The sequence below is a fragment of the Sorex araneus genome, chromosome 2 (genome assembly GCF_027595985.1).
Source record: "Sorex araneus isolate mSorAra2 chromosome 2, mSorAra2.pri, whole genome shotgun sequence".
NCBI classification, from domain to species: Eukaryota; Metazoa; Chordata; class Mammalia; order Eulipotyphla; family Soricidae; genus Sorex; species Sorex araneus.
The window spans coordinates 96572986-96591142 of record NC_073303.1 but is presented as its reverse complement, the minus strand read 5'-3'; the positions used below and the strand labels follow the sequence as shown (position 1 = coordinate 96591142).

At 37.6% G+C, this 18157-nt stretch overlaps 1 protein-coding gene across 3 annotated transcripts in view; it reads right to left on the bottom strand.

Moving 5' to 3' along the window:
• Positions 1–18157, bottom strand: part of ADCY8 (adenylate cyclase 8) — a 245726-nt gene that overhangs the window by 14803 nt on the left and 212766 nt on the right. For all 3 annotated transcript variants that reach the window (XM_004602452.2, XM_055127686.1, XM_055127687.1), the window contains 2 exons: positions 11759–11837; positions 4361–4519 (listed from right to left, as the gene is read on the bottom strand). In XM_004602452.2, the coding sequence (XP_004602509.2) occupies positions 4361–4519; positions 11759–11837 (238 nt within the window). The remainder of the gene's footprint in view (positions 1–4360; positions 4520–11758; positions 11838–18157) is intronic.

Below are 18157 nucleotides of genomic sequence, written 5' to 3'. Positions count from 1 at the left end.
CAAGCAGCTCTGAGGGCAAAAACTCCATGTTATTCATTTTAATATATTCAAGTCATCCATTCAGTAATTTTTTTGTCTTTGAAAAATATTTTATTTATTTATTTATTTATATTAATTTATTCTTTTTTTTGGTTTTTTGGGTCACACCCAGCGATGCACAGGGGTTACTCCTGGCTCATGCACTCAGGAATTACTCCTGGTGGTGCTCAGGGGACCATATGGGATGCTGGGAATTGAACCCGGGTCGGCCACATGCAAGGCAAATGCCCTACCCGCTGTGCTATTGCTCCAGCCCCTTAATTTATTCTTTTATTGAATCACCATGTGGAAAGTTGCAAAGCTTTCAGGTTTAAGTCTCAGTTATACAATGCTCGAACACCCATCCCTTCACCAGTGCACATATTCACCACCAAGAATCACAGTATACCTCCCCCCTCCTCCCACCTCCCTAGCTCCCCACCCCACTTGTGATATCTGCAACAGAATGCTCAACACAAGCCCTGCTACAGGTAGATGTTAAAAAGTGCTGGTTTATTACTCCTTAGCCTTTTAATAAAAATACCAAAGTTTATAAAGTGATATTATATAGACTATGCTTTAGTTATTTTAATAGTTCTGTGATGTGGGTATAATTATTATCTCTACTTTTTAACTAAGGCAAATGAGACAAAGAGGGATTAAGTTATATATATGAATCACATAGCCAGTAGCAGAAAAACTAGGATTAGAGAACTTCCAGAGTCTCTCATCTACACTTGAGCTTGGCTTTTGTTTTTCAGATTATCTCTGATTCATTATCAGTGGTCTCAAGCTCTAAATATGAATGACTATGAACAGAGGTCTTCTCTAATTTTTTTCCAGTAAAGAAGAGAGATCTGATGACAGGGTGGCTGGGTTAGGGTTGGGTTGTAGAAGTAGTGTAGATTGTATCCAAGTTGCAAAATGATAACACATGGCTTTCTAAGATGGCCTTCCTCTTCCGGGACTTTGAACAATGGGCTTGACTTTCTTCTTTATGGGTCAGAGAACCTGCATCAGTGAATTTATAGAACCATATACACAAGTAGCTTTGATTTAGAAAAAGAGCAGGTTGTCTTTATTATCTTTTGCATGCATTTCCTAGACTGCCATAAACTGGCACAGACTGGGTTACTTAAATAATAGACATTGATTTTACAAAGCTTTAGAGCTCGGAAGTATGAGATTAAGATTCCGAAGCCACTTTCTGGTTTCCACAGTGATATTCTTATTCCTAAGGGGAAGATAGTATGGGGATGGTAAGAGAGGCAGAAAGTCCTCTCTAAAACTTCCCCAAAGCACAGAAGGAAGTTCTTTCCCAAATGTGTTCAATCTGGAATGTAGCAAGAAAGGACAGATGACTACCACGGATACATTTTATGATTCTGGACTTATAAGGTGAAATTTTCACCTCGGTTACAATGGCTGAAGAAGGGGAAGGTAGACTGGGGCTTGGTTTTGCCCCTTGCTTTCTGAAATCCTTCACAAGATGTTGCTTTTGCCTCTCTATGACCACCAAGTGCCTGTGTCTTCTGCTAGGAACATACCTCCTGTCTATGAGGTAGCTATATTCAAATTAAGGTTTTAAGGAGGATAATTTACTCAGAACTTAATGAGGAAGGTGAGGACAAATTTTAAGTAATTCTGCAGAATTCACTGAGTGTAGAGCTGTGATCCCTGTGGACTTGAGTGGATGAGAAAAGATGAAAAAAAATTAGTTTACTTGGAAACATCCAGCATTGGTCTATAAAGGAACTGTCAATCTCTCTCTCTCCCTCTCCTTCTCTCTCTCTCTCTCTCTGTAGGGCAGGGTGCCAGGGTGAGGGATCTTTCTCTGGTGGGGGACAACTGGGTCACTGATGTAGCCCTTAGAGGATGTCTTGGAGGATGGCTCCTGGAACACCCCTGAAACAATGCATGGAAAATTAGGTGAAGGATTTTGTGTGGCACAAGGAAGAGCTCCAGCCTTTAATGATACATCTTTATAGACAGCACTTGCTCTTTACAGATTCAGCTTGCTCCAATCAGCGGCTTCAAGTATACCATCTGCTCATTTGTTTCATTCTATTTCAGATTCAAAGAATATCAGAACACTTTGTAAACAGAAGAAGAAACAGAAAAGCTATGTCTTACTGTTAAGCTCCTCTACTTGGATGTGCAGGTTCGAATTGTAGAAGATTTTGAGCATGTGCATGACCCCCAAAACAGATTTAAATGAAGACTTTGATTTCTTCTTTGTCTAGGGAGCAGAGTTCAGTCCTCTCTGATTCCAACTTCTGTGCTTCTTATACTAAGTTTAATATAGATTTTATCTATTCATGGGAGAACCCATGTCTAAGACAGTTTGTCCCTTTCCATCATTCAAGCCTCTGATCCAATATTTCCTTCTGGGAAACAATTTCTAAGATTATCTCCCTAGCTTATATGAGAATGCCATCCCTTTCACATGCTTTTCATCCTTGTTCACCTTTTCCTTCAAGAGAACTTAACCTATAGGGCATAATTACACGTTTATTTGTTTGATGGCAATAACTAGATGGGAGGCAGAAGTTTTATGAAAATGCAGTAGAGAAAAATACAGATTATATTTCTAAGAACAACAGCAGTTAACAACTGGTGTGATCTTAAAAGAAGCCAAGCACTATATGACTAGTTAAGCCCAATAACTGCTATAACCACTTAATAAAGTGGGGAAGAATTTTACTTTGTAGGTGAGGAAAAAGAGATCCAGAGACTTCATCACTTGCTCATAGAAGAAGAGAGAGAATACAGAATAGAATTCAGGGCAGCAGGCTCTCTGGAGCATCAGAGAGCTGACCTTACTTATTTCTAGGAGGCATTGGCATTTCATGTGTTTGTTTGTTCCTAGATGTGCTCAGAGATCACTCCCAGCAGAGCAGCAAATGGGGTGCCAGTGATTGAACTCAGGTCAGGCAACTGCAAGGCAAGTACCTGCTGTATTTTCTCTCTTGCTCCCTTATATTTTTTGCACAATTTCATTTCACACCAGCTTGTTAGAGTAATAATATTTCATCATTAACTCAATAAGGAAATAAACTCAGAGGTCTGAAAATCCCCCAAAGTCACACAGGTAGTTTGACAAATGACTGATCTTCTCTGAGTTACACTGATCCATTTGTAAAATGCAGGAAGTACCATAGTAGCAGAATTATCTGACACAATATATTCACAGTCGTAGTTATATACACATATACATATATGTGATACTCAGGTAAAAAGCACTTGCAATTTTTCCATTTCCCTCTTTTGGTAACAATCCTATCTCTGTGCCTATAAAATTTTTAGGTACAACTTTCTTCTCATTTGTTGCTAATAACAAGGAACATATCTGAGATATAAAAGATGACATACCATTTGGGTATATTAGAGTTGCTCACCACTAAGCAAAATTAGAAAAATAAAAAAGTTTGCTAATAGATTGACTTCATAGATAGTTCCTTTAGATATAAAAACAAAATACATTTAAGTAAATGAATCTTGAAAGCTAGCTATATGTAGGCAATGTACTATGAAGATTAAATCTATTTATATATGCATATATACATATATACACATGGGTATTTAGGTACATAGCAACAATTAGTATATTATTATGTTTAATTTATAAAAAACAGTAGATTTTAATAAATTAATATTTATAAAAATATTATTATTATTAATTTAATTATGGTGAAATGCATAATATCAAACAATTACTTGCGTACCCTGGAAACACTATTCTACTTTACATCTCAGTGAATTTGAGTATCTTGGTATATCATAAAAGTGGAAGAATTCAAGATTTGTTCTTTTTATAATCTATCCTTTTAAAAGTTGCATAACATTCCTTTGAGATATCCTCATTGGGACATAATTACCTTCTATTTACTCATTTGTCAAAGGGCACTGGTATTGATCTCATATTTTTCCTGCTGGCTATGGATGTAGATGTGCAAATATATCTTTGAAACTCTGTTTAAATTATTTGGATACATAGCCAGAAGTGGAATGTCTTTTATCTCTATTATCTCTATCTGTACCTATGTCTTAAATATATCCATAGACATGATAATTTTTTTGCTATAATACATCCTTTAATGATTTTTTTATTCATTTAATATTAATTTTATAGATGACTTGATATTAGAAAGACTATCTGTAAATGTCACAGTGCTAGGTAGTTTGGCATTTGGATGGCTAAGTACCAAATGGTAGCCTGGTCCCCATTTTCATGTGCTTGTATACAGGTAGAAGAATTCCACTTAGGTTGGTATATTAATATGTTTAAGTGTACCCCACCCACAGCCACTCTATCTTGCCTGCCAGACAAGCCAGAACTCACCTCATTGTCTCGGTCTTTCTCGAGGAAATGACGAGCTACGTGACTAGGTAAGATATTCCGGAGCATGTTCTCATTGTGTTCCCTCAGTTCCTTCATTTCATTGATCTCCTCTTTGGCTTGTACTCGCCAAAGGAAGTCCAGGCGAGCTGTGTACTCCAGCTGAAGTTCATGCAGAGAAAGAGAAGAAACAGGTCAATATTTGGAGTATGGGTTTCAGGCACACACTCTTCAGGAGGTAGAGGACAGTCTTATATGAGATTGATGAGGTGCCAGAGGTTCTTTGACCTACTCAATATTATAGTCTTGCCAAGCAGCAATACATTAACACATAGCAGATATCTAACTGATATTTGACTGTCACTGTCATTACGTTGCTCATCGATTTGTTTGAGCAGGCACCAGGAAAATCTCTCATTGTGAGACTTTTGTTACTGTTTTTGGCATATCTAATATGCCATGGGTAGCTTGCCAGGCTCTGCCATGTGGGCTTGATACTCTCGGTAGCTTGCTGGGCTCTCCAAGAGGGGCAGAGGAATTGAACACGGGTCAGCCGTGTGAAAGGCGAATGCCCTACAATGAACAAATTATAATCATAAGACAACTAATACTTAAAAAGGTGCCTATTACATGCAATTATTGTTCTAAGCAGTTGACATATATTATCTTTCACCCCACAATCACCCTAGTAAGGAAGTATTATTATTATTATTATTATTATTAATTCTTGTTTTATACATGAAAATATGAGATTGCTCATGGGACTAGGGCACATGCTTTGCATGCAGAAGCTACAGGCGAAATCCCTGGTGCTGCATGGTCCCCCCAGGTACTGTTGGAAATAATCCCCAAGCACTGAGCTGGTGGGTGTGACTCCCGAAGCAAAATAAAAAAAAATGTATGTATAGATGGCAGAGTTAAAGGAAACATTGTTAAGTAATGATGAAAGTTAATTAATCATGAGACATAGGTAAAATAAGGGAAGCTGTGATTTAAAGTGAAGTCTGAAGTCCAACTCTGAGCAAATAAATCACTGAGTAGTAAGAAAAAAATGAATGAGCTACTAATGGTAAGATCATGGATTTAATTCTAAGACATATATGGCTCTCGGTTCTTGTTCTACATGGGAAAACTGTAACCAATCTAGTAATCTCATCTGTTTCTTTTTCTTTAAAACTGGTGGCCCCACCTCGCCCCTAGGTTCAGGTGCACCAATCTTTGACAATTCAATTACAGAAAATTAATTTATTCTTTAAGCATTTTCTAAATGAATTTGCCCCTTACGTGTGTTTTCTTAGAAGACACATAAATGTGCGAAAGATGCTCATCATCTTTGATCCTGAGGAAAATGCAAAAATACCCTAAATCTATAATGAGACTTTATCACATAACAGTTAAAATGGTAATTATGGAAAAGACAAGCAATAGTAAGTATTGTGGAGAAAGGGAGGCCTTGTGTAGCACTGGTGGGAAGGCAAATTGGTGCCATCACCATGGAAAAACAGAATGGAAGGTCCTCGGAAAGAGAGTACAATATCATATGACATAGATCATATAGGAAGCTTGCCTTGCCTGCAGCCCAAACTGGTTCAATTCCCAGCACCTTACATGGTTTTCTGTGACTCACCAGGAGTGATCTCTGAGCGAAGAGCCAGGAATCAGCTTTAAGGACTGCCATGTCTGGCACCCACAAATATCATATGATCTAGCAATTCTACTTCTGTGTATTATCCCCAAAATAAAAAAAATTAAAAGACTAATTCAAAACGATATCTACACTCTTATGTTCACTCTACAATTATTTAAAATCACCAAGCTATGGAAACAAAGTATTTGTTGATTGATGAAAGAAGTGAGAAAAATGTGATATACACAATAAAATATTATTTAGTCATAAAAGGTATGAAATATTTTCATTTGAAATATGGCTAGGCCTTGAAGGTAAATGAATGTTAAATAAAAAAAAAGAGAAAGAGCAGTCCATATGATCTCACTTGTCTTAAATGTAAATCTAAACAACAACAACATAAACAAAAAGCAAGTTCATAGACACAGAGAACAGACTGCTGGTTACCAGAATTTTGGGCTGGGTAAAATGAACAAAGAGGGTCAAAAGGTACAAATGTCTCATTATAAATTTAAAAGTCATGGGAATGTAGGTACAGCATGGTAACTATAGTTACCATTTGAGAGTTGTTCATTTGAGAGCTGTTAAGAGTAGATATTAAAAGTTTTAAGCACAAAAACATGTAGGTTTGGTGGGAATGACTATTAACAAGACGTATTATGGAGATCATTTTGAAGTATATACAAATATTAGATCATTCTATTGGACACCTGAAATTATATAATATACTATATTATTTCAACTCAAAAAGTCATGCTTTATTGAAGCAAGAGATGAATTTTATTTTATTTTAATAATACTTTCATCTAACAGAGTATCATGAGGACAGGCATCCTATATCATTAGACTTCCAAGAATGAAATTATTCCTCTTTTTTTTATGAATGGTCCAGAGTACCTATTCTATGTCAGGAAATGGGCATATGAAGATGAGTCAAATGCTAGTATTTGAAATACAGCTAAAAGTGAAGCAGCACACACAAAAAATGAGAGAGAATTTCAACAGTGTGGCTAGAGCAGATATGAAAGGAAAATCAAAGAATATAGGAAAAATGAGCACCAGTTTTTAAAGTGGAATTCCTCAGAGTTTGCTCAAGAAATGTGAGTTGAATTGGAAATGTACATTCTTTCCTGATTCTTACCAAACCAGGGGAACTGTCTATACTAAAAGAACAGCAGAAGAACTAATACAGATTGTTCACGTGCTTCATGAACAATCTCTTATCACATAATAATTACTAACACTGATTGAGCTATTTATTAGTTCAGGCACTGTTCTAAGCATTTATATATACACAAGTTCACTTAAGTAAAAAATTTCAACAAGGCAGTTATTTTATTATCCCTACCATATGGAAGAATTGTAGGCATAGCAAAGATGAACTAGTTACTCCAGGTCTCACAAGCAAGAAGTTTGACTTTAAACTCAGACATTTTGATTCCAGGCTAGGACTGTTAACTCCAAAGTTAAGAGTTTAGAAACTTGAGTAGGGAAATATAAATTGCTGGGTTTGATTTAAAGAAAAATTACTCAAGGAATGTGCAACCATATGGCAACAACCACTTCCAAAGGTGCATGTTTGTAATCTCACTTGGTTACTACCCAGTTCTGGACAGAGACAGAAAATGATTATTTTTTTTCACTCTTAAGTAAAGAAATGGTAACTTTGGGAGCTAGCCAAAAAATGTTTGATTCTAAGACTTGGATCTATCTTTCTCAATTACACAATCATGGGGTCAGTCTTTATCTGATTAAAAATAAATGACTGGAGACATGATCTCATGAATCTTCCTCCCCACCACAGATTCGACTTCCCCTCTTATACACGGAGAATTTGAGGCAAAACCCAAATTCCAGGGCTATAAATGAATCAGACATGAGGTGGGAGGCACTCACTGCCTGGACTCCCTGTCCAATTTTCAGAACATTCACCTGTCTTGGAGGAGAAGGAAGGGCTGGGGAAATTGCTTCCACATATGTGCAAGAAGAAATTTCCCCATTATTCAGTTCCATAACCACCTCCATCACTCTGGTGATATATAATTATACAAGCTCCTACCCAGATGTTGCTGTGCACTAGGCATCAATGAGCATTAATGAGCCTTTATTAAATGTTAAGGGAAACCAGTGGAAGCAGATTTCAAACCTGGGAATGGACAGACTAGATCCAAGATGAACATGAAGGATCTTGACAGGTGCTCTAAGTAGCTGACACCGTAAGTGAGGCAATTCTACCTTTCCCCTCAGAGAGGTAGTAGCACAGAGTGAAAAAGAGAATATACCTAGACATTAGAGTACTTGGATTCTTGGTTTGGTTTGGCTTCTCATTGGCTTTTTTTTTTTTTAACCTTAAATGGTTTGAGTCTCTGCTTCTGTCTTGGGAACAGACAAAAAATAATACTAATTTGCCTGGTTGTCTCAGAGGTTTGATTTCAAAATAAAATATTAAGTTTTCTGAAGTTTGGAGCACAGTTTTATGTGCAAAACCATAATATTGCAATTACCATAGTAGAATTATATTTTATATGTAACCATACAATATCCAAGGAAGTATAACCATGCCAATTTTATAAGTAAAAATACAGGTTTTGAAAATTATTTTTTTGCCTTTTGGGTCATACCTGGCGATGCACAGGGGTTACTCCTGGCTCTGCACTCAGGAATTACCCCTGGCGGTGGTCAGGAGACCATATGGGATGCTGGGATTCGAACCCGAGTTGGCTGAGTGCATGGCAAACTTCCTACCCGCTGTGCTATCGATCCAGCCCCAGGTTTTGAAATTTTTAAGGTCATGAATCAACTCGGTGACTGAGATGGTACTGAACAATTTATTCCACTTCAATACTTATACATGCAATGGCTATAGTTATGGGATGTGATTATATATTTTCAAAACCCCACTGAAAGTTAAAAAACAAAGTGGAATAATATTAGATGTCACTTAAATAGTCAGACCCCAACTAGACACGTATGTATTTCTACCTTCACATATTCTTAACATGCTTAAATGGAGAATGGAAGAAATGAATCAGAAAGTTAAAAGAATATTTTAGTAAGGATTTTGAGTAAGATTGCATTAGCAGGTAACAGGCAAAAGGAGAATCTTTCTTATGATAGGATAAGGAGTTCTCACCTGAATTACCTGTTATCATTTTAGTTATCATAGGATTTTCCATCTATCAGTCACAACTTGTGTGATGGAGAGAGTGTGCCTATGTGTATGTTTAATGTCACCCCAACACTCAGGTGGCTTGTCACTGGCATGTCAGATAGAAAGTTTTTCTTTTTGTCACTAGAAGCCATTAATATATGAATATATGATCCTGGCTTTTACAGATAACCAGAAAAAACACCAGATAGATAGGATTTCTGTGCCAGAGTCTGGTATTTGGCACAGGTAATGTCTCACTAGAAGTTCAGATAGAGTAAAAAAATCAAGTTCAAGTCTTACTGTAGACAGACTAATGGCAATTATGTTGGAATGCAGACTTGCCTTTCTCCATTTAGAGAAGAGGGAAGCTTGGCTCTGGAAGCAGGGAGGATTTGAATTTAATTCTCTCAGTAGCTTAGTAGCATTATTTTCTTCATGTTTAAAACAGGATTGATAATATCTACCATGATGGCTGTTGAATCTCCAGGTGCCTCGTCAGAAGTGAGTACTTGAATATTTATGAATTCTTTCCTCCTTATTTCCCCCTTAAGAAGTTATATGGCTCCTTTGCTTCACATTTATTGTATCTGTCATCCATCTATCTATCTATCTATCTATCTATCTATCTATCTATCTATCTATCTATCTATCTATCTATCTATCTATCTATCTATCTATCTATCTATCTATCTATCTATCTATGCCTCTCCAAAACGTCTCTGGAGGCTAGGAATCACTCCTGGAGATATGCAGCTGAGTGATATGAAGAGTTTACTGCTAGGGCTCTGGAATGCTTTGCTACTTTGTCCTTACAGGTATCTCTCCAAACCATCCCATCAGAATTTGGGGGGCTACCAGAGATTTACGTGGCAATGCTGAAGAGGGTCACTGGTGCTGGTGACTGAACTGGGTCTTGTGCAAAGAATGTGCCCCTGAAACCTATGCTAATCTTCACTCATTTATTATAATAATTATTATTAATTATTATTATTGCTATCATTTTTAGGTTCATTTTTCAGCCAAACCTGGCAGTGCTTAAGACTTACTCCCAGCTCTGTGTTCAGGAATCACTCCTGAGAGTACTCAGAGGACTTTTTGGAGTACTGGGGATCAAACCTGTATAGGTTGAATGCAAGGCAAGGCCCAACTTGCTGTAGTATCACGCTGGCCCCTATTATCATTTTTAAAATAGGGACAAGCCCTAGTGGTGCTGTAATTGAGGCCATTCCTGGCAATACTGAACTTTCCTGTGACAGTTCAGTGCACAGAGCCCAGGCTAGGATACTCAGGGTCTGGCAGTTCTTGGAAACAACCATAATCAAACCCAGTGATACTTGGGAGATGCATGTGGTATTTGAGATCCAACTGGAGATTTTGCACATGGCAGGAGTATGTGCAAAATTCTTCACTTCCTGAGCCATATTCCTGGCCTGACTTTTCTTTCAATGACAAATGATTTTATATATCTCTATATAATTCTCCCCACTCCCCATTTTTTGGACTGGAGTGATAGCACAGTGGGTAGGGTGTTTGCCTTGCATGGGGCTGACCCAGGTTAGATTCCTCCATCCCTCTTGGAGAGCCTGGCAAGCTACTGAGAGTATCCTGCCCACATGGCAGAGCCTGGCAAGCTCCTCGTGGCATATTCAATATGCCAAAAACAGTAACAACAAGTCTTACAATGGAGACGTTACTGGTGCCTGCTCGAGCAAATCGATAAACAACAGGATGACAGTGCTACAGTGCTACTCCCCATTTTATTACTGCCTCCTCTGGGTTTGTTAATTCTCTAGTCCCATGATGATTCTTCAGAGTTGTTTTTATTTCTACTTTGTTGAAAAGCCTTCCAGTTTTGTTTTTCTCTATACTAGTTATTTATTTTTCCGTTTGTAAAACTAAGGGAATATTATTTATGTTTCAGGAGTAACTTTTTACACCTTTTCCAAAGTGCATTGTCATAAGGCAACAACCACTAGAGTGTTGAATCACTTCATGGCTGCCTATTAGACCCTTCAATCTTTTGTACTTCCCTATTCCACTATTTTGCTCTTTCAACCTCAGTTTTATGGTGTCAATCCAAGAGTTAAATTTGGCTTGTTATTTCCTTTTATTTAGTTTTTTTATATCCCATATGTGAGTGAGATTAGTTAATTTTATATATATATACATATATATATAATTTTTGGACTACACATGGCAATGCTCAGGGATTACTCCCGACTTTGCGCTCAGGAATTACTCCTGATGGTATATATATATATATATGTATATATATATATTTAATTTTTGGACTACACATGGCAATGCTTAGGGATTACTCCCGACTTTGCACTCAGGAATCACTCCTGATGGTACTCAGAGCAAGGGATACCAGGGATCAAACCTGGGTTTCTCAGAAGCTACCAGGTTCACACACCAAAGGTTTGTACTATATCACTTAAGCTTCAACCATATTCCCTAGCTGAGGTTTTTAGTAGGTGGTCTTTGCTAGAAATTTATTTCTTAAGAATGGTAACTTGCTGCAAGCAGATAATTGTTACTTTTTGTGAAGAACAGTGTACATCTTGCAAGCCAGATTTTATGGCAGGAAACCAAGGGCAGTTAGAGCAAAATGTTAGCTTACCTGCTGTCCATGGTAGAACACTGCAAGGAGGAACATAGCCATCAGTAGTAGTGATGCTTCCTTAGTACCCAGGAAATCTCTGTTGGAAGAAAAAATGCAGACGGCAGCGTGGTTACTAACAAGCATGAAGGAACTTGACTTCAAGAAGATTCTTGAAGATGGTCAGTGTCAAGGTTGTATTTAAATGTGGACTTGACTTTTAGCCATTTGAGCCATTGAAAAGAATCCTTTGCTTGACTTCAAAGGCTTTCTTTCTTTTATTTTGGCCAAACCTCAGTCCTTATCAAACCAATGTAAGCAAAGAAGCATAGTTGAACTTTGAATTCAGTCCTATGTAGTCTATATAAATAAATAGCCTCCTAAACAGGCTTACGTTGCCTAAAGAAGAAAATTAAAAATAAAAATGCTTGACACAAATCATCTCTATTGGTGTAGTCACTTGCTTACCATAATTTTCTTTCTATTTCCCCAGGATTTTCTATCTCAGACAATGTCTCCTCATAATTCACCCAAATGTGTGAGTGAAAACGGAAATGAAAATGGTTCCAGGGGCTGGAGCTCATGCATTATGTATAGAAGGCTCAGGTTTGATTTTTGGTACTGCACGGTGCCAAGGCACTACCAGAAATGACCCCCAAACACCGAGCTGGGAGTAGCTCTAAGCACTGCTGGGTGTGGTCACAAAACAAAACAAAACCACACCAAAAGAAGCAACCCCCAGAAACTATGTGTCAGATATCACTAGCCCAATAATTACAGCTTCTCTTATCTCTTTTTATATGCAGACCAGCAGAATATTAGTGAAAGAAGACTAGCTTCATGTATTGCTTTATGCTAAAAGATCCTCCCATCTTATACAGATTCACACTAAGTCCAGTCCAGTGGGGATTTAGGGAGTAAGAATGAAATTTAGGAATGAAAATGTGCATTGTCTTGGTGAACCATGTTGCCATGTGGACCCAGGGGACCGAAGAACTCTTTGTGCAGGAACAATATTCAGATTTTGAATTCCTAGTTTTGTATGTTTTTACTTGGATATATATGCCAATAATACATGATATTTATTACTGTTATTATTTTATAGCCAAAGCAAATCATATAATTGTTAAATATCTATTGAGTGCCAGGGACATATTGAGATACAGGAAAGAAGAATATTTGTCTTTGAATAAAACAGTCCAGGTAAAGGAAAGAATAAAATGATTTGTAATTTCATAATACCATTCACTCTTTAGTAAAGATCTATTCTTGTTGCCATGGGAATGCAGGGGAAGAGGAAGAACCCAGGCTAGCTGTATAAAGGTGACTCAAATCTAAGTCTTAATTAGTAAATGTCAGGAGCAAATGGATGGGTTTTATCTGTAGGTATTTTGCTTAGCTACCTGGTTGCTAAGCTTCTAGTAAAAGGAGGAGAAGTCAACGTCATATGTTAAATTGGAGGTCACAGAGATTTATGGGCAGGAGAATGCTCAGTTCTGTTATAGCTGTCCACTATCCATGGTAAAGTAGAAGGCTCAACTGCAAGCTACTGTCATCCTAGTGTTATTAGGAAATGCTCATTCATTTATTCATTCAATCATTCATTCATTCACTGTCCCCATTGTATTAGTTTTGTGGGGACAGGAGAATTATAGTATTACCTCTTCCTATATGCTTTTTAATTATTTAGCCTTTAGGTTTGGGGATTAAAGACATGAGGTAGATGCACACCACTTTTCAATCTATTTCTGTTCTACTTCTGACCATTGTTTAACCTTATAAGAGTCACTATCACTTACAAGTTGTTAGGTCTAAATGAGAAGATCTGGGAAACCGCTGGCAGTGTTCATGGTTCATGCCTTCCTTTTTCTACACCATAAAGCTCACAGCACACAATCTTGGAATTTAAAAATCACTTGTTAACATCCAACCCCATCAAAGAATGGGGAGAAGAAATAAACAGAAACTTCCTCAAAGAAGAAATACAAATGGACAAAAGACACAAGAAAAAAATGCTCTACATCATTAATTATCTGGGAGATGCAAATCAAAACAACAATGATTTATCATCTCACACCACAGACACTGACACACATCAAAACAACAACAACAACAACAACAACAAAACTATGAACAACTGGTGCTGGCGTTGATGCAAGGAGAAATAATTCTTCTTCATTATTGATGGGAATGCTGGCTGGTCCAGCCTTTTTCGAAAACATTCCTCAAAGAGCTAGAAATTGATCTTTCATATGACCCAGCATATGAGGCTCCAGAGAGAGAAGCAGAAGAGATTGGTAGAGAGATTTAAAGAGACCAGAGGAGAGACAATAGAGACAGAGAGAGATAGGAAGAGACCAGAGGAGAGAGTACAGAGACAGAGTCAGAGAGACAGACAGGAGAGCACAGTGGCACACACAGAAGTAGAGCACAAAGAAGGAGCCATCCCAATCTGGTCCATACACAGCGGCTTGAGAGCACAGAACATGAGTGGAGAGAGAGAGAGAGAGAGAGAGAGAGAGAGAGAGAGAGAGCGCTGCCCTGAGAGCCAGTGAACACACATCACCCTTCCATGTGCGCATGTATTTTTTACACCATAGGGAGTATATATATATTCATACCCAAATTAGCAATATCAATTCCAAAATCATAATAAACTTTTAATTTGTTTTCTTTTTATTAGATCCAAAACTTGCAGCTGGTATATACTTTACCAATAACCTCAAACATCTAACACAGAAGGCCAAGGAAACATCTGTCACAGATAAGTACATCTGTGTGTTTGAAGCTGAAGTATCCACTGGCTCCTCCTGCGTGAGTCGTCTGTCATGGGTTGTTCCTCCACCACTCAGTCCTGGAGCCATTGAAAGCTATGATAGCGTGGTTGACTTATAAACCCATCTTGAAACTTTTGTTATTTTTAACTGCATGCAGGCTATGCCCTTGTATTTGTGGACTTGCACTCAGGATCATGTACAACCACAGGGCATATTGTTCTCTCTGCAACAACAATGAAATGAATTTGCAGCTGGTAGCCATGTTTATGGGTCACAACAAAAGAGTTTTTCTCCACCGCAGGCTTGGGGGACATTTCCACATGGAAGCTCTGTTGATTAACTTCTATTTCATTTTAACAACTAGCATGGCTGTGTTTTGGAGCCACTAAATAATAGTTATCAGTCATTCTAATAGTTTGATTTTCAGATGGGTCGTCTTATAGACCAAATGGGTTTTTGAAGTACTATTGACTAACCATGTACTAGCATCTTAGTGTTTGTATCTCTTGGAGTTAGGTGGTACCAACTAAAACCGTCAGGTCCAGTCTCTATCCTTCAAGTTTCTCTTTCATTCCCTTTACCATATAGATAACAAAATTATATGCAACAGATTTTTTTCTAGTATATAATCTAAGCTGTTAATTTTCTGATTGATAGAATGATTTGAGATTTCCCAAAGAATCTTGTTTTGTGATCTTATGCTGTAGTTTAATATAAAAATAATCTTTGCATACCATGGAAAATTATGTGTGAAATGAAATTATTTAAAGTAAAACAAAGGGCATAAAAAGACTGATATCCTATGTGGATTCAGTCATCTTATATGGTGCCACTCCAGTAACAGAAGGCCTAATTATTAATTCCCCAAGTATGTTTTGATCACTAAATATGTTTCAATTACTTTCTGAGTACTGGGGCTAGAATAATAGGAAGAAAAAAATGTCTTAATGATCTAAGACTGTGTAAGAAGAAACACAATGATGAGTAGTTAATAAGTATGAACAGGTAAACTAATTATTTAAAAAATATAAATGAAAGATAAATTAAACCTCTAATTTATAAGGGAGGTTTATAAATAAGGGAGTTGACTGTAAGGCCTTCTAAGGAAAGTGAAACTCTGGTTGTGACCTGAAGTTTGATTTAAATGGGTGAATAAGGGATGCAGTGAATAGGGTGCTGAGTCAGAAGAGGATTTTATGCAAAGAGAATAGTAGTTTTTTATCCAGTCTGAATTCACTGTGATCACCTCCAAATTTGACTTCAGAATTATAAAGTGTAAAGAACTAATTTCACCATGTATTCCTTGCCTATTTTAAATTCATATTTCTTTTTATAAAACAATTAAATTTTTTTTAATTGGCAACTTTTCCTGGAACACGTGGCCGTGCGACCTCTTTATTTTAATTTTTTAATTTTTTTTTTGCATGGCAGAGCCTGGCAATCCTCTCGTGACGTATTTAACGTGCCAAAAACAGTAACAACAACATGCTCTTTGTGTTCCTGGAGTGAGCAGATGCCATTGGGCTACACTAGCAAGTGACAGGGACAAATGAATTCGTTACTGGCTCCCACTTGAGGAAATTGATGAACAATGGGATGACAGTGATACATGATACAGTGATGACCCAGCAATACCACCTCTGGGAATATATCCATGGACTCACAAACACACAGCAGAAATGTACTGCACTTCCCTGTTCATTGCAGCACTATTCACAATTGTCAATCTGGAAACAACCCGAGGGCCTGAGAACAGATGACTGATTAAACAAACTATGATACATCTACACATCTACATCTATGAAGCTGTTAAGAGAAATGAAGTTCTGAAATTCTCTTATAAATAGGTAGACTTGGAGAGTATCAAAATGAGTGAGATGAGTCAAAAGGAGAGGGATAGACATTGAATGATTGAATTCATTTGTAGGATGTTAAAAAAAAACAGTATGAGACTAATGAGAACAGTAGAGGGCCAGGAGGATTGGTCCATGGTTGGAAGCATGTCTTAAGGGCTGGGGTAGAGAAGGGACCATTATGACAAAGAAAGTTGGACATGATCACTCTGGATAAGAATAGCATGCTGAAAATAGTTAAAGGAACTAACATGATAAATTCAGTATTGGTATCACAAACCATAATGCCCAAAAGGAGAGAAAGAAAGAGGGAGAGAGGGAGAGAAGAGGGAGGGAAGTAAGGAGGGAGGGAGGCAGGGAGAGAGAGAGTGTGTGAGAGAGAGATGGAGAGAGAGGGAGAGGGGGAGAGAGAGGGAAAGGGAGAGAGAGCAGGGGAGAAAGAGGGAGAGAGAGAGGGGAAGAGAGGGGAGAGGGGGAGGGGGAAAGGGGGGAGAGAGAGACAAAGAGAAAGAGAGAGAGAGAAGAAAAATTCCTACTATAGACAGGCTGGGGGTGAGGGTGGTGGGAAAGAAACTGGGGGTATAAGGACATCAGTGATGGGAAATGTACACTGGTGGAGGGTTGGGTGTTGGAACACTGTGTGACTGAAACCTGACCATGAACAGCTTTGTAACTGTATCTCATGGTGATTCAATTAAAAAAAAATCACTTGTTCACATGGTTTGGATTGAATGGAGAGGTGTCGTGTGGTTAGTTCCCTGTGATACAACACAAATACCTGCTCTGATGAGCACTTCTGATAAATTATTATACCATAATTCTTTGTGTTATATCAACGTTAATTCTTATTGATGCGAAACTCATATTGTTGTCATTATTCCTGAAGCTTAACAATCTGAATATTCACAAGAGTTTAAGTCTTCATAAGGCGGTGTGTAGATTTCTTAGTTTAAGGTGACACCTCCGTTTTCAGCTTCTCCTCATGTTTTATACTATATGCTGCAAAGCCCTTTTTGTTTAAGTCCCAACACAATGAGGTGTTATTACACATACATATACAGATTTGTGATGCAGAAGTTTTCTAAACTTAACTCTTTCAAGAGTAAACACGAATATCTCTCACATCATTTTGAAAGCTGTGGATGAGCCAAAATAATATTAGTAGATCAGATTTTGTAGAAAAATTTAAAAATATTTATGAACAAACTTTGAGTTTTTAAGATGCATTTTAAATAGAAAAATGCAGCCCAGGTAGAGACTAGAGAATGCATAACATTCATAGAAAGTCACTCAGGCTAAAACAAACAAATAAAAAACCCCACAAAAACAACAACAAAAACACCCCCAGGCCCCAAAACTTGTGATTTGAATTTAGCAGTTCATTTTTACAGCTTGTAAGATTCTTTAAAGAAATTTCAAAGAGAACCAAGTGCTAAAATATGTAGCACTGTAGCACTGTCGTCTCATTATTCATCGATTTGCTCGAGCGGGCACCAGTAACGCCTCCATTGTGAGACTTGTTACTGTTTTTGGCATATCAAATACACCACGGGTAGCTTGCCAGGCAGGTAGCTTGCCAGGCTCTGCTGGGCGGGCAGGATACTCTTGATAGCTTCCTGGGCTCTCTGAGAGTGACAGGGGAATTGAACCTAGGTCATCTGTGTGCAAGGCAAATGCCTGCTATGCTATTGCTTGGACATTTTGAATTAATTTATTTGCATTAATAACACTTCTAAAAATTAATAGCACTCTCTATTTATGCTAATATAAAAGGAAATAATTAAAATACA